Source organism: Scyliorhinus torazame, chromosome 21 (genome assembly GCF_047496885.1).
Source record: "Scyliorhinus torazame isolate Kashiwa2021f chromosome 21, sScyTor2.1, whole genome shotgun sequence".
NCBI classification, from domain to species: Eukaryota; Metazoa; Chordata; class Chondrichthyes; order Carcharhiniformes; family Scyliorhinidae; genus Scyliorhinus; species Scyliorhinus torazame.
In genome coordinates this window covers 120,891,470-120,915,934 of record NC_092727.1, presented here as the reverse complement: position 1 = coordinate 120,915,934, position 24,465 = coordinate 120,891,470, and the positions used below count along the sequence as shown (strand labels likewise).

General features: G+C 46.9%; 1 protein-coding gene across 2 annotated transcripts; it reads left to right on the top strand.

The window, feature by feature from the left end:
• LOC140398590 (transcription factor Sp6-like) lies at positions 1–23,686 on the top strand. Of its 2 annotated transcripts, none has more exons than XM_072487424.1 (2): positions 1–92; positions 18,862–23,686. In XM_072487424.1, the coding sequence occupies exon 2, from the start codon at positions 18,896–18,898 to the stop codon at positions 20,036–20,038; it is 1,143 nt and encodes a 380-aa protein (XP_072343525.1). In that variant the 5' UTR covers positions 1–92; positions 18,862–18,895; the 3' UTR covers positions 20,039–23,686. The 2 variants fall into 2 exon arrangements, with proteins under 2 accessions (XP_072343525.1, XP_072343524.1); XM_072487423.1 differs by lacking the exon at positions 1–92 and adding an exon at positions 14,596–15,220.
• The last annotated feature ends 779 nt before the right edge of the window (positions 23,687–24,465 follow it).

Genomic DNA, 24,465 nt, shown 5'->3' with positions numbered 1-24,465 from the left:
TGGGCTACAGGTAAGGTCTGACGGATGAATAGGAGGGCTCGGTAGAAATTACCTTCGCGGCTTTAGTTCTGGACCCCAGGCTGGACTGCAAAGTAAGATGTGCCTTTTATTATTAACTCGCTCGGGAGCGGGGGTGGGGGGGGGGGGGAGGGAAGTCTCTGTGCGTTTCCCAGCCAGGGAATTGCTTGCTGTGTGCAGCTCCCTGGTTTGGCGTTTGGAGGAGGATTTCCCCTTCAGTCAGGATGGCTGCAGAAACATACATTTGGAAAAAAAAACAAATTATTGCTGCATTTTATTTTGCGTGTTGCACTCTCTTCCTTCTCCGATCGGCAGCCGTTACAAACTGGGCGGAAATGTTCTTCTCTCCCAAAGCGGTTTTGTGTGTGTTTTCCTTTTTTAAAGTTTGCGATGAATCGATGAGTTCCCCCTCAATCTCTTTCTTGGCTGTCGATATGCACATTCCTCCAAATCGCGCCTTCCCCGGCGGTGCTGGCAGATACATCTTACAAAGGTCTCCCATTGTCAAAGACAGGTTTATTTGATGGAACTGCAAACCTGCGGATTTTGCAGAGGAGTCAGATTCTGCAAAGGGGGACACCTTCATTTCTGCCCCTACACTGTAATCGTGTGTGTGTGTGTGTTTTATGGGCTTGCCTTTTGAAACTTGACGATCCCAACCATTCCTGGCTGCTCTCTCACATTCTCCCACCATAATTTGAGGTTATGCCGCCCTCCTGAACCCGCAATAAGTCCCTTTCCCCTAACACCCCTGTGCTCGCTGACCTACATTGACTCCCGGTCAAGCAACCTCTTGGCCTTGATATTTTCATCCTTGTTTTGAAATCCTTCCGTGGTCTCACCCCTCCCTATCTCTCTAATCCCCCCAGCTCCACAACCCTCTGAGATATCTACTCTCCTCTAATTCTAGCTTATGGAACATCTTCGATTTCGATCTTTCCCCCAGTGCTGGCGGTGCCTCCACTTGCCTGGGCGCCAAGTCGGAATAATAGAATCCCTACAATGCAGAAGGAGGCCATTCGGTCCATCGAGTCCGCACTGACCCTCCGAAAGAGCACTCTATCTCGGCCCACTCCCTGCCCTATCCCAGTATCCCCTCACATTGATCATGGCCAATCCACCTAACCTACCCATAGAACCATAGAATTCCTTCAGTGCAGAAGAAGACCATTCAGCCCATCGAGTCTGTGCCAACCCTCTGAAAGAGCACCTTATATAAGCCGACTCCCCCACTCTGTCCCCATAACCCCACCTAACCCACATAGCTTTGGACACTAAGGGGCAATTTAGCATGGCCAATCCACCTAACCTGCACATCTTTGGAATACCCTCCCTAAACCTCTCTGCCTTGCTACCTCTCTCCTTTAAGACATTCCCCGAAACCCTAGCTTTTTGACCAAGCTTGAGGGCATCTAAGATAACTCTGCTCATGGGGTGTCATTCTTTGTTTTATAAAGTTCCTGTGAGATGCTTGGGACATTTTATTACATTTAAAATGCTGTCTAAATCTAAGTTATTATCGTTATTTTGTGTGCGGGTGTGTCTATCTTGGGGCAAGTATGTGTATGTGTGCTGTGTGTGCCTGTGCGTTGTGTGCTGTGTTATGTATGTGTTGTGTATACATAGATGCACATGTGTTGTGTGTTTTGTGCATATGTATGCACATTGTATGCTGTGTATGCATATATGTGTGTTCTGTGTATATGTATGTGTGTCGTATGTACATATATGTGTGTGTTGTGTGCTGTGTATGTATGTGTTGTGTGTCATAATTGCTTGTGTTGTGTGTTATGTGTGCATATATGTGTGTGTGTTGTGCATGCAAAAGTAATTGTGTGTTTTGTATGTGTGCTGTGTATGTATTTGTGTGTATGTGTATGTGTTGGGAAGTCCACAAAGTGCCAGGGATAGGCTTGAATTTTTTAGCCCAGACTAAATTTCTGACCTGTGAGATGTTTTAGGAGATTCAACTGTAGGTTAATAGGTGACCAAAGCTAACATTAGACATAGACATAGAACATACAGTGCAGAAGGAGGCCATTTGGCTGCACCGACCCACTTAAGCCCTCACTTCCACCCTATCCCCGTAACCCAATAACCCCTCCCAACCTTTTGGAAACTAAGGGCAATTTAGCATTGCCAATCCACCTAACCTCACGTCTTTGGACTGTGGGAGGAAACTGGAGCATCCGGAGGAAACCCACGCAGACATGGGGAGAACGTGCAGACTCCGCACAGACAGTGACCCAGCAGGGAATCAAACCTGAGACCCTGGCGCTATGAAGCCACAGTGCTAGCCACTTGTGCTACTGTGCTGCGTGTTAAAGGCAACGCAACAGATTCTAGGAACCATCTTTAACTCTTTTTTAAAAATTCAACTAACTTTGGGAACTAAGCTGAATCTTAAAATCAGGTGACCGATTCATCTAACCCTAACTCAAATGGTGCAACCCTCCCTCCTATTCTTAAGGTTGAAATACTGTGGCTAATTTTCTTACTCTGAGAATATTGCTGCTGCAGCACTGCTGGTCCACAGTGTCTCACAGCACAGAAGATCATCATTCAGCCCTTCGTACTTGTGCATACTCTTTGAAAGAGCTCAACAATTAATCCAACTCATTGCTTTTCCCTAAAGCCTCCTATTCTTTTCTTTTTTGTGGTATTTATCAAATCTTCCCTTTTCAGATCATAATAAATTTCTGTGGGAAACATCATTTTGCCTATTTCCCCTCTCATCCACTTACCGATGATTGTATCTCAGCATTCTTTGGTTACTTACCCTCTTTTATTTATTGCTTTTACTTACCATCTACTCTATCAAAAAGTTACATAATTTTGAACACATCTAATAGATCTCCACTTAAATTATGCAAGTCCCACTTGCAAGTAGGAGCATGAATGCTACATTTAAACTTAAACAAGGCAAGTCTTCCTGGTTACCCAATTCATAATCGGGACAACACGGTGGCAGAGTGGTAAGCACTGCTGCCTCACAATGTCAGAGACCCGGGTTTGATTACGACCTCGGGTGACTATCTGTGTGGAGTTTGCATGTTTTCCCCATGCCTGCATGGATTTCCTCTGGGTGCGCCAGTTTCCTCCCACAGTCCAAAGGTGTGCAGGTTAGGTGGATTGACCACACTAACTTGCCCCTAGCTGGGGTTACAAGGAAAGGGCGAGGGACTGGACCTGGGTAGGATACTCCTTCAGAGGGTCAGTAAAGACTCGCTGGGCTGAATGGCCTCGTTCTGCACTGTAGGGATTCTATGATTCTATGATAATAAGAAGTCTGTGTCTGTGTCAGTCTGTATCAGTAAGTGTATTGGTGTGTCACTGTGTATGTTTGTGTGTGTGCATTTGTGCATCAGTGTGTATTGGTGGGTTTCAGTGTGCGTATCAGCGTATGCGAGTATCAGTATGTATCAGTGCATGTGTCATTGTGTGTGTGCATGAAGTGTGTGTCAGTGTGTGTATCAGAGCATGTGTCATTGTGTGTGTGTGTGTCAGCGTGTGTATCAGAGCATGTGGCATTGTGTGTGTGTCAGCGTGTGTATCAGAGCATGTGTCATTGTGTGTGTGTGTGTCACCGTGTGTATCAGAGCATGTGTCATTGTGTCAGCATATGTTTGTGGGTGTCAGTGTATGTGCGTGTCAGTATGTATCATTGGGTGTGTCATTGTGTGCATATTGGTGGGTGCCAGTATGTGTGCATCAGTGTATATGTGTATCAGCATATACCAGTGGGTGTGTAAATGTGTCTCAGTGTTTGTGTGTGTCAGTGTATATCAGTGGATCAGTCAGGCAGCTAGATCCTTGACTTTTGTAGCCTAGAAATCCGATGGTAAGAACAGATGTCCAAGCAGAAAACGTATATTTTACAGTTAACATTTCAATAGACGTGTGAAAAGTCTGATGATAGGAGCACGTTTGCTACTTTGAAATAAAGAAATCTAACGGGAATAGATATACACTGAAACATGTGTTGGTGAAACCAAAGAGTTTGAACCAGACTTGCATATACCACCAATGCTGATATTGGACTAGTATCGACTGAAATTGACAACAGATTGTCTATAACCAATTTATATTTTAAGAAATATTGCCCGGAAAATATCGTGGAAGGCACGGATTATTTAATTATCCGTTACAGTGCATGTGGAGGTCATTCACCCCATCGAGTCTGAACCAAACCTCCGAAAGAGCCCTCCAGTTTGGCCGACTCTCCGCCCCTATCCCCGTAACCCAGCACACCACCTAGCCTACCCATCTTTGGACTGTGGGAGGAAACCGGAGCACCCGGAGGAAATCCACGCAGACGCAGACACGGGGAGAACGTGCAAACTCCACCCAATAACCCAAGGCTGGAATTGAACCCGGGTCCCTGGCGCTGTGAGGCAGCAGTGCTAACCACTGTGCCACCGCGCCGACCACTAAATAATGCATGACTAATTTTCTGCTCTAAACAATTTAACCATTTACCTGAAGGCCAGCTCGTTAAGTATCCTTACATTTTCCATCCGTTGTATATTTTATTAGTAATCCTTGGGATGTGAGTGTCATTGACAAGACACATCCTCTCTCCGCTTGAGATGGTGGTGGACATTTCTCTTGAACAACCGGCAGTGGTTTTAATGCAACTGAGCAGCTAGCTGGAGTCCAGCAGGTTAGAGTGGGGACAGGAGTCACATACTGGGCAGCAAAAACATAGATGTCCTACTCGAAAGTACATTTGTGTTGGCCAAATGGGTTCTTGGATAATCGGAGAACTTCATGGTCACTTTTACTGAAGCCATCCTGCCTGCAAATGTGAGCTCACTATTAATCCAGTAACCTGGTCATCGAGAGCTTGCATTTGTACAGCGCCTGTAACTGCTAAAACATTCCAACGATCATTACCCGCCAAAACTGCACCAAGCCCCATGAAGCATATGGCAGAGTGGGTGGTGTGGCTGCTCTGAGCTAGAGGCTTCTGATTCAAGGCTGATCTGTGTTCAGGACATGGCCAAATAGGTCGAGTGCGTTAACCTGCAAACATTTCCAAAGGCCCTGTGTCAGCTACCCTTGCGCCCCTCAAGTTATAAGCCTCCGGAGACATTTGAAGGATGGGCTTGGTGCAGGAGTGTTTAGGGAGGAAGTTCCACTATTTTTCAGGACTCTGAAACTGAGCACCGTGTCTGATCTGGTATTTCAAATTATTTTGGGGGACTGTTATCTCAAAAATCGGCATACTAAAGGCCCCACCGCGGTTATTTGCGACTCCGGTCTGTATTCCACTTTATGTTTGGCCACACGTCCATTCTGAAAATGCGTTACTTTAATTTCGATTATCGGAGGACAGTCTGCCCCATTGCGCAGTTTTAATGCGAGTCTTCACAGAGAAGGCCAATGAGATTAATAGTCGAGATTAATTGGTGAATTTAAAATAGGAATGAGGAATGAACCCCCAAAGTCAGCTCCACAAACACTTTAAAAAGTGAATCATGTTCGAATAACACTAACAGCATGGAAAACCGATGACAGTTGGTGAGAATCAGTATGAGGTTGCGAATTGATTCTAAAAGGTGTGGTTTAACGATTTTAGTTGGAACAGCTGCGTCCTTTTGTTCTGGGAACAGATGGTGGTTCCACTGACCAAATGAATAAGTTTAAGCAAAACAATATCGTCAAGAAACGTTAAATTGTTCAGCTCCACGAGTCGGGGTTGCAATGTGTCGATCGTGAACACATATATAAATTATTTCGGAAGTATTTTGCAAAGCCTTAGCCCCTAAAAAGTAATTTAATTCTTTCCCCTAATATAGTTATTCGCAATATTTTGAACTGGTGTAGTTGCTGTCTCTCTCTCACACACACTTTGTACAGGTGTAGTTTATCTCTCACACACACTTTGTACAGGTGTAGTTTATCTCACACACTTTGTACAGGTGTAGTTTATCTCACACACTTTGCACAGGTGTAGTTTATCTCTCTCACACACACTTTGTACAGGTGTAGTTAATCTCACACACACTTTGCACAAGTGTAGTTTATCTAACACACACTGCACAGGTGTAGTTTATCTCACACACTTTGCACAGGTGTAGTTTATCTCTCTCACACACACTTTGTACAGGTGTAGTTTATCTAACGCACACTTTGTACAGGTGTAGTTTATCTAACACACTTTGCACAGGTGTAGTTTATCTCTCTCACACACACTTTGTACAGGTGTAGTTTATCTCACACACTTTGCACAGGTGTAGTTTATCTCTCTCACACACACTTTGTACAGGTGTAGTTTATCTCACACACTTTGCACAGGTGTAGTTTATCTCTCTCACACACACTTTGTACAGGTGTAGTTTATCTCACACACTTTGTACAAGTGTAGTTTATCTCTCACACACTGCACAGGTGTAGTTTATCTCTCACACACTTTGTACAGGTGTAGTTTATCTCTCACACACTGCACAGGTGTAGTTTATCTCACACACACTTTGCACAAGTGTAGTTTATCTCTCACGCACTGCACAGGTGTAGTTTATCTCACACACACTTTGCACAAGTGTAGTTTATCTCTCACACACACTTTATACAGGTGTAGTTTATCTCACACACACTTTGCACAAGTGTAGTTTATCTCACACACACTGCACAGGTGTAGTTTATCTCACACACTTTGCACAGGTGTAGTTTATCTCTCTCACACACACTTTGTACAGGTGTAGTTTATCTAACGCACACTTTGTACAGGTGTAGTTTATCTAACACACTTTGCACAGGTGTAGTTTATCTCTCTCACACACACTTTGTACAGGTGTAGTTTATCTCACACACTTTGCACAGGTGTAGTTTATCTCTCTCACACACACTTTGTATAGGTGTAGTTTATCTCACACACTTTGCACAGGTGTAGTTTATCTCTCTCACACACACTTTGTACAGGTGTAGTTTATCTCACACACTTTGTACAGGTGTAGTTTATCTCACACACTTTGCACAAGTGTAGTTTATCTCTCACACACTGCACAGGTGTAGTTTATCTCTCACACACTTTGTACAGGTGTAGTTTATCTCACACACTTTGCACAAGTGTAGTTTATCTCTCACACACTGCACAGGTGTAGTTTATCTCACACACACTTTGCACAAGTGTAGTTTATCTCTCACACACTGCACAGGTGTAGTTTATCTCACACACACTTTGCACAGGTGTAGTTTATCTCTCACACACACTTTGCACAGGTGTAGTTTATCTCACACACACTTTGCACAGGTGTAGTTTATCTCTCACACATGGAGTTCCTCAGGGTAGTGTCCTCGGCCCAAATATCTCCAGCTGCTTCATCAATTACCTTCCGTCCAACATAAGGTCAGATGCAGGTTTGTTCCCTGATGATTGCACGATTCCACATGCAAATGCAGCAAGACCTGGATAATATCCATGCTTGGGCTGGCAAATGCCAAGTTACTCGCGCCGCACAAGTGCCAAGCAATGACCATCTCCAATAAGAGAATCAAACCATCACCCCTTGACATTCAATGGCATTACCATCACTGAATCCCCCACTGACAACATCCTGGGGGTTACCATTGACCAGAAACTGAACTGGACCAGCCATATAAATACTGTGGCTACAAGAGCAGGTCAGAGGCTAAGAATCCTATATCAGGTAAATCATCCCCTGACTCTCCAAAACCTGTCCGCCATCTACAAGGCACAAGTCAGGAGTGAGATGGAATACTCTCCACTTGTCTGGATGAGTGCAGCTCCAAATACATTCAAGAAGCTCGTCACCATCCAAGACAAAGCAGCCCGCTTGACTGGCACCCTTTCCACAAACATTCAATCCTTCCACCACCGACGAACATGGCAGCTGTGTGAAACATCTACAAGATGCACTGCAGTAACTCGCCAAGGTTCCTTAGACAGCACCTTCCAAACCCACGACCACTACCATCTAGAAGAACAAGAGCTGAAGATACCTGGGGGCCCCACCACATGGAGGTTCACCTCCATGTCACTCACCACCCTGACTTGGAAATATATAATTGTTCCTCCACTGTCGCTGGGGCAACATCCTGGAACTCCCTCCCTAACAGCACAGTGAGTGTATTTACACCTCAAGATCTGCAGCAGTTCAAGAAGACAACTCACCTCCACCTTCTGAAGGGCAACTAGGAATGGACAATAATTGATGGCCTAACCAGCGACACCCACATCCTGTAAATGAATGAAGAAGAACACAAAGACACACACTTTGCATTGCTGTAGTTGCTCTCTCACACACACAAAGATATACATACACAGAGACATAAACTTTGTATTGGTGTAGTTTCTCTCACACACACAGACACAAACAAACAGACACACAACAGACACACACAAATAAAGACACACACACATACATTGGTGTAGTTGCTCTCTCACACACACAAATACACATCCACACATCACACACAGATACACACATACATTGGTGTAGTTGCTCTCTCACACACAAATACACATCCACACACACAGACACAGGCTTTGCATTGGTGTAGTTCTCACACATACACAGACACAGACGCACACTTTGCATTGCAGTAAAGTTGCTCTCTCCCTCACACACACGCATGCGCCTTGTTTCTGACTGGTTCTGCAGAATTGAAGGTGTATAGGTGTTTTTGAAAACTTCAGGCGGCATTCACTAAGGGGGCAGATAGGGATTTAATTAATAAAGAGCTATGCTCCTCTTTTGTATCCTCTCCATAAACCAGTTCTCCAAACTCTACTGGAGATGGGGGTCTAATTCTTCTTTGTGAAGGGAGGTGAAAAAGATTTAGAAGATCACACAAATACTTTTACTCGGATCTAAACCAAATTAGCACAGGAGGCGCAAGTCTTAGAGCGCAAGCAGTGAGAAGGCGGGTTCGGCTTTTGTCTGGATATCTTTCTCTTTGACCTTCACAGATTGCTTGGCGCGTTTGTTCAGGAGGGACTGAACTATCTGCACCGTGATTTACTAAAGCGATAGTTTAAAATGTATATAAACGCACAAAGCAATGTCCTCGTTTAAGAATCAAGTTGGCTCTCTGCGTTAATCGTCCTGTTTGTCTTATTCGCTATGAATTGAGTTTGGCTTTACTTAACAAAACAGTTGAGATTTCATTAAGCAATCTTGTCTGATCTTAGTGAACAGCAAAGGTGATGATTTGTTGAAATATCCTGTAATCTCTAATTTTTAAAAATCTTCTAATTTTCAGACGTTTCTTTTGTTAAACTGTCGCTTGTTTGCGGAATAGTCCTGTTTCTTATTCTGCATTTAAGCTACATAAATGTGCGCCTTTTGTTTTTCAATTTCACACATAAAGCTGTATGGAAGAAAGAAACAGCGATCCTCGCACCAGCATCTGAAATAGCAATCTCTCCCCTTGTGCCCCCGCAAGCTCTCGGCGTGACGAACAATTCTCCCGTTTGACCAGCAAACTAATCCCCCGCCCACCCCGTAAAACCAACCATCCCAATGATTTCATTTTTGTAAAAAAGTTTGAACACCGTGAAGTTTTCCAATTTGAGCATGGTGTGGAGTGTGAGTGGCTGCAACTAACAGGCAGTTAGTTACCTCAAACAAATTACTTCCCGGATTGCCCAGAAATCTATTTTGGTTTTTGGGTCGACCTGTGAATAGTTTGGTGTTGCCTGGTGTTTGGACAAGCTTTCTCAGAAAGATTACTTTTCTGCCTAATATTTCACCTTTTTCCCCGACACGGTGCAGTCGAGGTTCAATGGAAGCCCGAGAATTATTCAATTCCATAACTCTCTACGAACACGTTTTACATTCCAACTGAAAACAATTCTCATTACAAAACGACCATAATTCAATCGCAACTGCTTGTGGCAAACTACTGATCAAGAATCTGCAAAGAGGGACATGTTGCCCCCAGGTCTAACTATGCAGACTGATGGGGAGATATTGAAATAATGAAGCACACGGCTACGTTATATGTGCAGACTACATTATTTGTAGATTCGGCTGTGAACGCAAGAGGGTTTTTTGCTAAATAAATTGAAATAATTACAATTACAACACAGAACAGTCTGAAAAGTGAAGGGACCTGTCAATGTTTCAGTCAGAAGAATAATTAGCCTTCCAATAAAAAAAAAATATGTTGTAAATACTCTGGAAGAATTTGTGGGAGGAGAAAGCGCCTCGAATTCAATATGACTTCGACAGAACCCTCATCTTCAGGGTCTGTAGGAGAATTATGTTGGACTCGAAACGTTAACTCTGTTTCTCTCGACACAGATGCCGCCACACCCGCTGCTCCCAGCATTTTCTGTTTTTAGTTTAGGTTTCCAGAATCCGCAGTATTTTGCTATGAGTACTCCCCGGGTTTATCTGTGAATTGTCCCCTTACCAATACTGAAGACTTCTGCTCTGGATTGAAAACCTTTCTTTACATTTATGTTACGCCTTGAGATGGCGAGTTATGAAGGGTGGACAAGTATAGAAAGAATATCACCATCAACGGTTTCAATTTGTCCCTGTATGTCATTTCTGTAGTTCCCCCCCCCCCCCCCCAGGATCTATTCTTCCCCCACCTCCCACCCCCAACCCCCTCTCCTCAGCCCCTCAGTGACTATCCAGAGGCACAGGTCCGTTTGTCTGCTGACTACAGTTCAACCTGCCCAGCGCTTCCCTCCACCTGATTGTGATGTTTCTGATCATCAAATCATAAATGAGTCAACATTTCAAGCTGGATTGACAAGGCCACCATTTGTCCTCCCTGAATTCCACTCCCCTACCCTCTCCTGGCCCAATTTTCAGACTAAACCAAACGTTATGGAACCTTGCTATCCTGTTTGATTCGGAGTTTCCATCCCGTTCCTCACCACTTCCCCGCCTGCACTACTGCTGCTGCCCAGCCCCTCATTCCACACACCCCCAAATGTGTCTCGCCAACATTTCATCCTTCTCCATCCATCAGAGCTGTGTAACTTTGTCCAAGTTCAACTGCCCATATCCTGTCCCACCTGCATTCACTCACCCTGAACTTCAAATCATTGCCTCACCCGCCAGTCCCATGGGCTCAGCTTGTCCGAATTCCAGCCCCATCCTCCGGCCATGGACCCACGGACCCCGGGCCTCTGTGTGTCGCCCGCTGCCGGCGACTTTGTCAATCGGGCGCTGCTCTCTGCGACATGTTCACAGTAGCTTCATTGCAGTGTTAATGTGAGCCCACTTGTGACACCAATAAAGATGTTATTGCATTCATTCCCTCTCTGGCAAAACCCAGATCCCAACCTTTCCCGTACCAGCCTCCCCGAACAGGCGTCGGTATGTGGCGACTAGGGGTGTTACACAGTAACTTCATTTAAAGCCTACTTGTGACAATAAGCCATTTTCTTTTCATTTCATTTATTTGCCTGACCACGTTTTAGATCTGCCCCTCCTGATCAGTCTCCACTCCTTCATCTTTATTCTTACCTCTTTCTGCAAAGCCCCTGGGAATCGCTTCCACATTAAACATAATAAAGGAAGGCACGTTGTTCCATCAGGACGTTGCCGGGGTTGGAGCGTTTGAGCTGTGAGGAGAGGCCCTGGGTAAGGCTGGGGGATTCTCTCCTTAGAACAGAACAGGCTGTGTGGTTAGCACTACTGCCTCACAGCGCCTGGGACCCGGGTTCGATTCCCGCCTGGGGTCACTGTCTGAAAATGAAAATCACTTATTGTCACAAGTAGGCTTCAAATGAAGTTACTGTGAAAAGCCCCTAGTCGCCACATTCCCGCACCTGTTCGGGGAGGCTGGTACGGGAATTGAACCGTGCTGCTGGCCTGCCTTGGTCTGCTTTCAAAGCCAGCGATTTAGCCCAGTGTGCTAAACCAGTTTGCACTTTCTCCCAGTGTCTCCCCACAGCCAAAGATGTGCAGGTTAGGTGGGGGTGACAGGGAGTGGGGCTCTTTCGGAGGGTTGGTGTAGACCCGATGGGCTGAATGGCCCCCCTTCAGCACTGTGAGATTCTACGGATTGTATGATGAGGTGTACAAAATGCTGAGGGAAATAGATAAACAGGAAGAAACCTCCCCCCCCCCCCCCCCCCCCCCAGTACAGGGGTCAACCGCGGGGTATGGATTGAAGGTAATCGGCGGGAGATTTCAAGGGGATTTGAGGGGAAACCGCCCCCCCCCCCGAGGGTGGTGGCGATTTGGAATTCACTGCCTGAACATTTAAGATGCATTTCGACGAGTAATTGAAACGCCAGAATATTACAAGGCTACCGACTAAGTGCTGAAAAATGGGTTTAGAATAGACAGGTTGGGCCAGCACAGACGCAATGGGCCGAAGGGTCTGTTTCTGTGCTGTAAAACTTTACGACTCTATGGATCTTTCACAATAATATACAGATGAATGGGCGCCGTAATGCGATTGAATCAGAGGCTTCAAGTCTTCAAGTTGGAGCATTTGTAAATGATTTAGGTGGATGGTGCTCAGGGCTGGTGTTCACTACCTGCGGATCAATCATTGGAGTTGGCGGCTTCAGAGACAGGAGCTAACTTGCTGGGTCAAACGGAGTCGGGTCAGATCAAGTTCAACCCCGATCGGTTTCGTAATAACCCGCAAAACACCTCCATCTCCAAGCTGCAGATTGCAGGATTGTGCAGGAGAAAAGCGAATGAATTCTCTGGCCAATTCCCGCCTCGCACTCTCGGAAGGTGGGGGCTCAGTTCAGCCCCAGCCCCGCCGCATCTGCTGAGAATGGGGCCTGTGTGGGGCGCGGGAGTCAATGTTCAAAAAGGGAACTCTGGTCTTTACAGTCCCGGCGGCGTGAGTTTGCACCATCTGCTGCGTTCTATCGAATAAAGAACGCTGTGCTGAGATCGTGGTAGTTGTCCAATCCGTTAACCCCTCGGTAATGTTTATTAAACAGGTTCATTGGACAGAAATAAACATTAATATCGCTGGGTATCTGAAAGCGCTTTAACACCAATGAATATTTGGAAGGGTGATCGCTGTTTTAATGTGACAGGGACAAGGTGTTTTATTGATGCTTTCACCAGATCCTTTCAGCGTCTGTTTTGCTCTCATGGTCGTAAAATTGCATCAAAAAATGGAAGTAAATTTCAAACATCTAACACCCCCTCCCCTCATCCCCGCCCCTCCCTCTCCCTCACCCCCCCCCCCCCCCATAAACTCCCCTACACCTCCTTCACCCCCTCATCCCCTCGCCTACACCTCCCTCACCCCATCCCCTCCCGAACACCTCCCTCACCCCATCCCCTCCCCTACACCTCCCTCACCCCCTCATCCCATCCCCTACACCTCCCTCACACCCTAATCCCCTCCCCTACACCTCCCACACCCCCTCATCCCCTCCCCTACACCTCCCTCACTCCCTCATCCCCTTCCCTACACCTCCCTCACCCCCTCATCCCCTCCCCTACACCTCCCTCACCCCCTCCCCTACACCACCCTCACCCCATCCCCTCCCCTACACCTCCCTCACCCCATCCCCTCCCCTACACCTCCCTCACCCCATCCCCTCCCCTACACCTCCCTCACCCCATCCCCTCCCCTACACCTCCCTCACCCCCTACACCTCCCTCACCCCACTCCCTTCCCTACACCTCCCTCACCCCCTCATCCTCTCCCCTACACCTCCCTCATCCCACTCCCTTCCCTACACCTCCCTCACCCCCTCATCCCCTCCCCTACACCTCCCTCACCCCCCCCATAAACTCCCCTACACCTCCCTCACCCCCTCCCCTACACCTCCCTCACCCCATCCCCTCCCCTACACCTCCCTCACCCCCTCATCCCCTTCCCTACACCTCCCTCACCCACCATCCCCACCCTACACCTCCCTCAGCCCCTCCCTCACCCCTTCCCCTCTCAACCCCTCCCCTCCCCTCCCTCATCCCCGCCCCTCCCCCTCCCCCCCATAAACTCCCCTACACCTCTCTCACCCCCTTCCCCTCTCATCCCCTCCTCTGCACCTCCCTCACCCCCTCATCCCCTCTCCTCCACCTCCCTCACCCCCCTCATTCCCTCCCCTGCACCTCCCTCACTCCCCTCATCCCCTCCCCTCCCCTTACCCCCTTCCATCTCCCTCACCCCTTCCCCTCTCATCCCCTCCTCTGCACCTCCCTCATCCCCTCTCCTCCACCTCCCTCACCCCCCTCATTCCCTCCCCTGCACCTCCCTCACTCCCCTCATCCCCTCCCCTCCCCTTACCCCTTCCATCTCCCTCACCCCTTCCCCTCCCTCATCCTCCTCAACCCCTCCCTTCCACCTCCCTTACCCCACTCATCCCCTCCCCACCCCCTCCCTCATCCCCTCCACCCCCCTCATCCCCACCCCCGCCCCCTCCATCAACGCTCCCCCTCCCTCTTACTCCCCTCATCCTCCCCGTCCCTCATCCCTCCCCCCCTCCTCACCCTCATCCCTCCTAAAAAAGAAATGGCTCGGCCGAGTGTCAGTTCAGAGTCTGTGGTTGGCTGTTGGCGGGTTTTCTGTGAAGTTGGTGCCGAGTCAGAGTCTGGGAGGAGCCAGGTCCGACCCGCGGTAAAAAGAGCAACTCCTCAATCAGCCGGAGACAGAGCAGAATGAGGAGAGAGAGACGCGGAGCCCAGCCCAGAGCAGCCTGAGCAGCTCAACTCCAGCGGCGCCCGCTCACCCTGTGCCTCCCCCCGGGGTATCCACCCCCCTCTGTAACCCTAACCACCCACCCTCCTCTCTGTGTCTCCCCCAGCCACCCACCCCCTCTCTGTGTCTCCCCCAGCCACCCACCCTCTCTGTGTCTCCCCCAGCCACCCACTCTCTCTGCGTCTCCCCCAGCCACCCACCCCCTCTCTGTGTCTCCCCCAGCCACCCACCCCCTCTCTGTGTCTCCCCCAGCCACCCACTCTCTCTGTGTCTCCCCCAGCCACCCACCCTTCCCTGTGTCTCCCCCAGCCACCCACCCCCTCTCTGTGTCTCCCCCAGCCACCCCCCTCCCTCTCAGTGTCTCCCCTCCGCATAGCCCCCTCCCCAGTCTCAGCTCTGTCCTCACTGTCTCCCTGGTGCAAGCGGCGCCTCTCAAAGAGCCGCCGTCATTCTCGAGGAAGTTGATTATTTGTATAAATCGTTGTCAACTTCCGCACGATTCAACTGGCGGAGGGTTTCCAGAGCGAGGAAGGAACGCGGAGATTCATCCCCCTCTCACTCTCACTCACCCACCCCGCCGGTGGAAGAGCAGGTAAGCCCGCGACCTTTCCTCATTGCTCTCGGCCAGCTCGGGAGCGTCTTTAACCGGCCTGAACGTGGAATCCGGCGCCTGGAATATAGTGAGTCTAATAGAGGCAAAGACTGGTCCCGGGGTTCACCCTCTACCCCACCCAGGGCCCATTGGGCTTGGAGTCTGTGGGGGGGGGGGGGGGGGGGAGACAGAGAAATGCCCCATCTGCTGCCACTTGCCAATGGGAGTCACAGCACAGTGAGCAGTAACTCTGACTGGTACCTGCTCCTCACTGCAAACCATTTGCAGTGCCCAGCACCACAGGCTCCATTGGAATAAAGACAGAAAATGCTGCAAATACCCAGCGGGTAGCATCAGTGAAATGAATGAATGAAAATCGCTTATTGTCACAAGTCGGCTTCAAATGAAGTTACTGTGAAAAGCCCCTAGTCGCTACATTCCGGCGCCTGTTCGGGGAGGCTGCTACGGGAGAGAGAACGGCAGTGGGGAGGGAAACAGAGTTATACGTTTCAGATTGATCACCTTGCCTCAAGAGGTTCTTTTAAAACGTTGGTATTAATTAAATTAAGACTCATTATATTTCAGGACAGACTTGTTCTGCAGATCCTAGATGTGCGATTCGACCAAATGTTTCATCTATGTTCTGTTAATCTATGTTCCCATTCAAGGAAAATATTTTCACTCCAGTTCTGAATATCTTAACAAAGCAGGATTTAAAGAAATTGAACTTCAATTCAGTTAAAGATATGCTGCTTTGGCAAGATGATAGTGGGGGAAACACCGCGCCGGAGGCCGCCAGGGCGGGCAGGTGGGATCCCTCCTGTCTCCAACATGTTTCATATCAATGGAATCATTTGCATTGCGCCTTTGTGGTTGACTCGTTTCGGGTTCAGGGACACCCGTCAGGATGAAACCAGCAGAAGGAAAGACGAGATATACAGGAAGTAACGATTGGGCAATGCCTGGGTCGAGTTTTACAGCCTGCACAATGCAGCCGAAGGGGGAAATAATTGGGAGATAGTTGCGGGTTAGAATAGGAGCGAGGGATTCTGAATTGAATTCAGTGCACAGTACAGGCTGTGCGTGTGTTTTCTATCCATTCCCCCCTTTAGTTTAACACAGGATTAGAGAAAGATTCGCTGCCTGCTTAATTGGGCTCCTGACAAATGCGATTGAAGCAACAGAGCTGGAGTTTTGAAGCTCACATTATTGTTCGCGCGCCCCGCGTGAATATGCCGCGTCTTTTCGCAATGCCACCGTCAATAGTCGTGTCCTGATTTCACAAGATCCCCGGGAGGTGAGCCAAGCCGGTAACTGCTTGGAATGATCACGTTCCTTCTGACACTGCGTTTAAGAATTTAGGAATTAGATTGACCAGCCTTTGAGGAATTGTTGAACTCAATAATTTAAGTAAGTCACCAAAAAAGGTCCCCAGTGGCTCCTGCAGACGATACACAACTGCACGAGTATTTTGTTCGTCTTTCAAAGTGCTTGGCCACAGATTAAACTCCCAGGCCCAACAACTCATGTGTTCTGATCAAAAGTGTCGTTTACCGAGAAGACCATCCAGCAGCACAATAGTTACGCTCACCCCCACTGCCCCCCTACACCCCCACTGCAAACCCCCCTACACCGCTACTGCCCCTACACCTCCACTGCCCCCCAACACCCCCACTGCCCCCTACACCTCCACTGCCCCCCTACACCCTCACTGCCCCCTACACCTCCACTGCCCCCCTACACCCCCACCGCCCCCCTCCCTACACCCTCACTGCCCCCTACACCCCCACTGCTCCCCTACACCTCCACTGCAACCCCCCTACACCCCCATTGCCCCCTACACCCCCACTGCCCCCTTCCCTACACCCCCACTGCCTCCCTCCCTACACCCTCACTGCCCCCTACACCCCCACTGCCCCCCTCCCTACACCCTCACTGCCCCTTCCCAGTGTCAAAGGGAAGAATCGAGTGGTTGTAATAACGATAGTTCGAAATCTCAAATGAGGATGGGAGCAATTCGATATGCTGAGTTGGGGAGATGGTGATACCACCGGACTAGTCATCCAGCAGATTAGGCTAATGCTCTGCCGAGGTGGGTTCAAATCCCGCCATGGTCGCTGGTAGAATTCGAATCTAATTAATTCTAACAATGTGGAATTGGAAGCAGATGCCAATCTCGCCCTCAACAGCCTCACTCACAGAGGTTGGCAGGTCTATAAGGGGCTGGTCATTCAAATATTGCGTTTTACAAGACTGGAACAAAGTGGAAGTTACATTTCAATCGGGATATCATTACATTTAGAAAGTGCTCTATCCTATGCATGTCCTGAGAATAACATAGCTGCGTTAATATTTGTTACAACTGGCAAAAACTGCTAACCTTGGCACAAGTAGTGTTTTGGAAAAAAACTGAGGAGATTTCTCCCCAAATTTCCAATCCTGGGAAAGTGGGAGTTCGAGTAATAGACAGTATGGTGAGTGTTAAGGTGCAGGAAGAGCAGGCAGGGACAAGCTGTGGTAACTTTGGAAAAACAAGAGACAATTGTTGGAGGAGAGCTGGGCGCCTCACTAGTTCTCGGAAAGAGAGACGGATAGTGTATTCAGGTGACAAAGCTTTTCTTGTCTGTTTTCCAGAAGTGTGAGAAAGAAAGTTCTCCAAACATGTGCAGGGTGTAAATTAGTTTTGACACGAACAGATGGTAAATCTCAAATATTAATCGGAACAAGTTGGGTCATAAAAGCTGATCTTTTTGTCAAGTGTGTTAGAGTGATAGATAGTCTCTTCTAAATCAGAAGCCCAGTACAATATTAAACTCGCACAAAAATTCAAAAAATATAACATTTTACAACCTTTACCGACGAATTAGGAATGGGTGTTTCAGAATCGGGTGTTTGTCATTGGTCCGTTTCCTCACCTTTAATAAACATTTTTTTCCCTGCTATTTGCCACTTTGGTCCAATTTCTCTTGCTCCATTCCCTCTCACTAATTACTTAATGCCAAACCCCATCCCACTTATTGAACAGTCTTTGGAGTTGGGCATGGAACGGTCAGCCCATTCCGAGTTGACTGGATCGAACTCCGGGACAGCTCAGGGGCAAACCCCACATTAATCCAGCTCACATATCAAATAGGTTGACACGGAGATGCCGGTGTTGGACTGGGGTGAGCACAGTTAGACCAGGTTAAAGTCCCAACAGGTTTGTTTCCAATCACTAGCTTTCAGAGCCGAGCTCCTTCACCTGAGGAAGGAGCTGCGCTCCCAAAGCAAGTGATTGGAAACGACCCTGTTGTATCAAAGAGGTTGGTGCTGGCTGAAAGGTATCAGGTGGACACATTGGCTTTCAAACTGCACAGCAGCGTTCAAACTGCTGCTTTCTCTTTTGTAGACATTTTTGACCCAAAGGGCAACACCCTTATTAATAATAAATTGGCAATTTGTGTTATTTACCTGGTGCCTGTCATGGAACTGGGAAGGGTGTAAAGTAACCAAAGTCCTTTCAGTGACAGGTCTGCAATTTTGATCATTAACCGGCAAGCTATGAGTTTAATGACAGATTATAGCGCGCAAGCTTGACACCTCCATTTATTTTATTGAGGTTGGCCCGTTACAGTCTGGTAATGTGTTTTTTTTCTTTACAGTCGGCCTGGACCCTTGGTGAAAATTCCCTCGGCAATGCAAACTGCCACATGGAATAGCCTCGGAGAACAACAGGCATCACCGTTAACCCCCAGCTTCAACACGTGGAAATCACCCGCCCTTCCCAAGAATTTGGGCATTACCACGCCCGGAAGCAGTGCCTTCAGCCCCTCATTGAACACCACCCCCAACTTCTCCTTTAACAATAAGTATGCTTTACTCAACAGCCCGGGCTTGAAGCCTCAGGATTGTGTTCAGTTCAAACCCAACGTCCAGTCTTCGGTTGAATACTTTTCAAACTCACTGCACCCAGCTGTGGACATGGCTCACTATCATGACACTTGGTTCCGGCCCCCTCACCAGGGGAATGCGGCGGAGGAGGGGGGTCTGCCGGCCACCTGGTGGGACCTACACACTGGATCAAACTGGATGGATCTTCAGAACACGCAGGGTGGTCTCCAAACATCCACCCACCCAGGTGGGCTTCAGCCTCCTTTAGGGGGCTACGGGTCTGACCATCAGATCTGCGGCCCCCCAACTCACTTGATACAGTCAAGCCAAGTTATGATCAACCAGGATGGATACAAGCAAACTGACCCCATCCAGGAGCCCCTGGTCCTCAACCAGACGCTGGAAGGTGCGAGCAGGGCAAAGAGCAGCAGGCGCTCTCTGTCCAGGAGCTCGGCGCAGGGCAGCTGCCGATGTCCCAACTGCCTGGAGGCGGAGAGACTCGGGACATCCACTGATGGCAGCGCCAAGAAGAAGATCCTTCACAACTGCCACATCCCAGGCTGCGGCAAGGCCTACGTAAAGACCTCGCACCTCAAGGCCCACCTGCGGTGGCACAGCGGGGACCGGCCCTTTGTCTGCAACTGGCTCTTCTGCGGGAAGCGCTTCACCCGCTCAGACGAACTCCAGCGGCACCTGCAGACCCACACGGGCTCCAAGCGCTTCTTCTGCCCCATCTGTAACCGGGTCTTCATGAGGACCGACCACCTCACCAAGCACTTGAAAACGCACGGGGAAGGCAGCCAGGCAGCCAGCAAAGAACCCAGCGGGGAGGCCAGCAAATGCAGCTCAGTTTCCATACAAACGCAGTCCCCAGGGGACATGCAGAGAGACTGTGAGGGTAAGGGGGTCAGCGATGGACTCCCAGTCACTGAGAGGCAGCAAAATTGAAACTATTCTTTTCTCTAGCATAATGAATAACCTATTGTCAGTGTGTGGACTTATCAACTGCTGTATATTGTCCTCGGGTGAGATTCTGAAGGAAGTTCAACATTCCCGGAAAAGGTTACACTTAAAGGGGCTGTATAGTTTTGAAAAGTTGCTGAGAAAATCAGTTTTCATTTCTTTACAATGTAATTATGACTCCCCACAATCCCACAGTATCTTCCTCCATTTAAAAGGGAAGCAATAGGCCCTATCTCATCCATTCCCTGTGACAAAGCAATTCCTATCCTAGAAATCTTCTGTGTAAAGAATTTGCTCTTGGTCTCACTCCGCATTCTCTTAGTTACAATCTTAAATTAATGAACCCTCATCACTGCACACACACACCCTTCCCCCCAACCAGAAGAAAATGCCCCTTTCCTGTTCATTCTATTGAAATACTTTGGAATTTAAAAAAAAACTTCCTTCAAATCTACTTCTCCTTCTCTGCTCCTTGGAAATAGTCCCAGTATTTCAGTTCTCTCGTCATAACCGTAGCTTTCCACCCCTGAGATCGTCTTAATGAATTTACTCTCTTAACTACTTCAATGAAAATTTGGAAAAATGTTTCCTGTCAACTGTTGTTTTTAACACGAGGCAAATGCCCCATTTAGCGTGCTTGTTTCTGATTCACCTATCTTTCTACTGATGTTCATTGTCAACATTTAAACCATCAATTTGAACAGAAATGTACTGACCAGGGCGGCACGGTGGCACAGTGGGTAGCACTGCTGCCTCACGGCGCCGAGGTCCCAGGTTCGATCCCGGCCCCAGGTCACTGTCCGTGTGGAGTTTGCACATTCTCCCCGTGTCTGCGTGGGTTTCACCCCCACAACCCAAAGATGTGCAGGGTAGGTGGATTGGCCACACTAAATTGCCCCTTAATTGGAAAAAATAATAATTGGATACTCTAAATTATAAAAAAAAGAAATATACTGACTAGAACAATTTGGAGAATAAGGGGCATCACTACGGTGGTTATTTACATATTAGGCTCACTTCTACTGAACAACCATTTCTGAAAGTGAACTGCACGAGGACTAGGGTAAGCTCCACTCTGGGAGGGTACTATCTGCCATAGCCTGATTTCTGCGATTTAAAGAAAAACATCACTCTTATTTCGTTTTTAAAAATTAAAATGTTACAATTTCTGCACTTCAATAAGAGGTTCGCTGTGTGCAGTGTTTTGAGATGGTTTGATGTGATAAGGTACTATGTAAGTGAAAATATCTTTACTAAATTGCTCCAACTAGCAAGACTGACTCTTTGAAGGAGGTTTGTGCCATTAGCTCAGCCCAACTAAAGCCTCTTTAACTGAAGGAATTATTCACATCATAACCACTGTAACATTCCAAAGCAGCAGAGTATATTTGTTGCAGCCACATGTTCAAAAAATGTAAAGTAAAACTTACTGACAATATTTAACAGAATGAGCAAACAGCCTGGAGACATCTACCTTGGTGGCTCTTGCAATGTTAGGCAAAGAGTGAGAGTGGTAACTTTGTTTTTTTAAATTTAAAATATGGTTTTAAGACCAATCATCTAGGTTGCATCTGGACAGCAATAAATAATGTGCTAATGATTTTAGTTGTGACACAGGGCTCCATTAATAGTTAGGATGAAAGGTGGCAGATGCACTTCAGGATCTTGCCCTGGCGTGAGTAGTGTTTTTTGTTATAGTCAACACCCTGCGACCAATGTAGTTAACGTGTCAAGGCAGTAATGGGTGGGATCGCGTGTGCTTGATGCCCCTCAACACACCAGAGAGTGATGTGACATCGAGCAAAGGTGACTTCAAAACAAAGCCACCATTGCAAATCCTAGATAAACAAGCGTTTTTAAAAAATGTACTGCTGTTAGATACGGTTGTGTGTAATTTTATCGTTTTCTTTTCAACAACACCTTTCCATTCATTTTCAACTGTTGTCTGTGTTTTTATTTTATTCTACGGGCATTAATATAATTTTAAGTTTTCCTTATGTGGTAATATTTCACATGGGGAGCAAAAAACAAAACATGCTACACCTTCCAGAAATTCGGAACCTTTTGTTGCACTTGAGATACAAAGACAAAAATATCCAATCAGATCCTAAAGTCATTAGACTGCTGGAATTGAGACAGGAATATTAAATAAATTGTATATTTGCATTAAAAATTATGGATATTTATATTTTTAATGTAAATACATAGAATAAATAGAAACTTACATCGACTTTAGCCATTTCTTGGATTATTTGACTTTGTGGGAGGCATCTCATTATTTACTTGTGGTAATGATCGCTGTAAGTTGTTGGTCTTTACCAGGAGTGAGATAAACTAATAATGCACTGCAGCTGGTGCAATATTGTGTTATCAACCACATGTTATCAACCATTATATGACATGGTAAATCTGAATTATATGAATTGAAAACCCAGTTTTCCCTTGAATAGCCGTGCTTCTGATAATTGCCTCACAGTTTCTGATAGCATGATCTTTGAAAGATTGCTTACTGATGGCACTTCCCTTGGTAGCCTTGTCCCAGGGGCTAAGCTATATCAGCTCCTGATGATTCTGTCTCTCTTACTCCCTTACTTCTACTCCTGACGGCCCAGCCCCGTGTTCAGCTGTTTTCTGATGAATTCTACTTTTTTGAAATCACTCTTGGGATTATTGTCCATTCCTGGTTTCCCTTTAGCAGTCGGTGCTAAACCTTCCTGAACCACTGCATTATAGGAGGTGAAGGTATTCCCACAGTGCTGTTCTGGAATTTCCTTCTAACCCAACAGATCATCATTTAACTGTACAAGAAAAAGGAATAAACCACACAAATTCTAGGAACCAAAAATTAAAAGAAATACACATTCTGGACGTACGTGGCAAGTTCATTAGTATCTGTAATGAGAAATGTAAGTTCACATTTCAGCTATTAATCCTACATCAGAGCCAAGATCAATACCTGAAACTTGTGTTTCTCTTAGTAGAAGTTGTGGTGCAGTCCAACATTATTTATTAGCATTTCAATGCATATCATAAGTTGCATATCATGATCAAGGAGGTGTAACAAATGTTAATGAGAAGTGAACAAAGTAAGATGTGTTAGTGTAGAAATAAATGAAATGAAATGAAAATCGCTTATTGTCACAAGTAGGCTTCAAATGAAGTTACTGTGAAAAGCCCCTAGTCGCCACATTCCGGCGCCTGTTCGGGGAGTCTGGTGCGGGAATTGAACCGTGCTGCTGGCCTGCCTTGGTCTGCTTTCAAAGCCGGCGATTTAACCGTGACGGTGGGACAGAGTAGGAGGCTGTGACGATGGTTCTCGACCAATCCGAACCATGGCTATGTTTAAACAGGATTTTAGAATATTTGTTTTGTACGACAAATTTAAAACGTGATCCAAATTGTTCCAACAAACTCCTGTACAAAGACTGTGATTATCTAGAACCATGATATGTGTTTCAAATATTAAAGCATATGTTAAAAACACACTCTCCATCCACTTAAAAAATGACCTGTATAGAACTAGGATGCTACGCTGTGAAGTACCTACACAATAGGAAACTAATGCTGAGTCTTTTATTTAATTAACGTTGTCTTTATAGTTGACAAAAAAATAAAGATTTGTTTTCAAATGTTTCATGCTGGTTCTGCCATGGTTTTTCCGCAGTTTGGACTGTGTAATGCTAATGAAAAAGCAAGGAGGGATTCCAACTGATCGCAAGGTTGGTAAACTAAGTGCTCAGTGTTGATTTGAACCATGCAGATCAGAGTATATCAAGGTTGATCCAATTCTGTTCTTGGGCTGGAAATTCTGGTTGGATATATTCCAGAGGATTTCATCTGTGATCTCCAATGAGCTGACCCCATCAAAACAAATAGTCATTGTTCCCATCCCTAATATTTGTACAACTAATTCAATAAAATTGTTCAAAGATAATGAAAAACTACATTGTTTTAACGCTCAGTGATTTTCCTCCTGGTTTGCTCACAGCAGTCCTAATCACTAATTCCTCATGGAGACTCCTTGAGGGTTGGAACCCTATCTGTATAAAAGTAAATGACTGCGGATGCTAGAATCTGAAACCAAAAAGAAAATGCTGGAAAATCTCAGCAGGTCTGGCAGCATCTGTTGGGAGAGAAAAGAGCTAATGTTTCGAGTCCGATGACAGCTTTGACAAAGAGTCAGCGGGACTCGAAACGTTAGCTCTTTTCTCTCCCTCCAGATGCTGCCAGACCTGCTGAGATTTTCCAGCATTTTCTTTTTGGATCCCTATCTGTGCTGAGTTAGCTGATCAACCCCCCCCCCCCCCCCCCCCCAGCTCTTTCAGAGTTATAGAATAGGCATCAAAAATGGCCTCCTTTTGTGTTCTTCACACAACAAATGGTTAAAATCTGGAATGTGCTGTTTAAGAGTG

Coding starts and splice junctions, on each gene's coding strand:
- LOC140398590 (XM_072487424.1), top strand. CDS start 18,896: ATGCAAACTGCCACATGGAATAGCCTCGGAGAACAACAGGCATCACCG.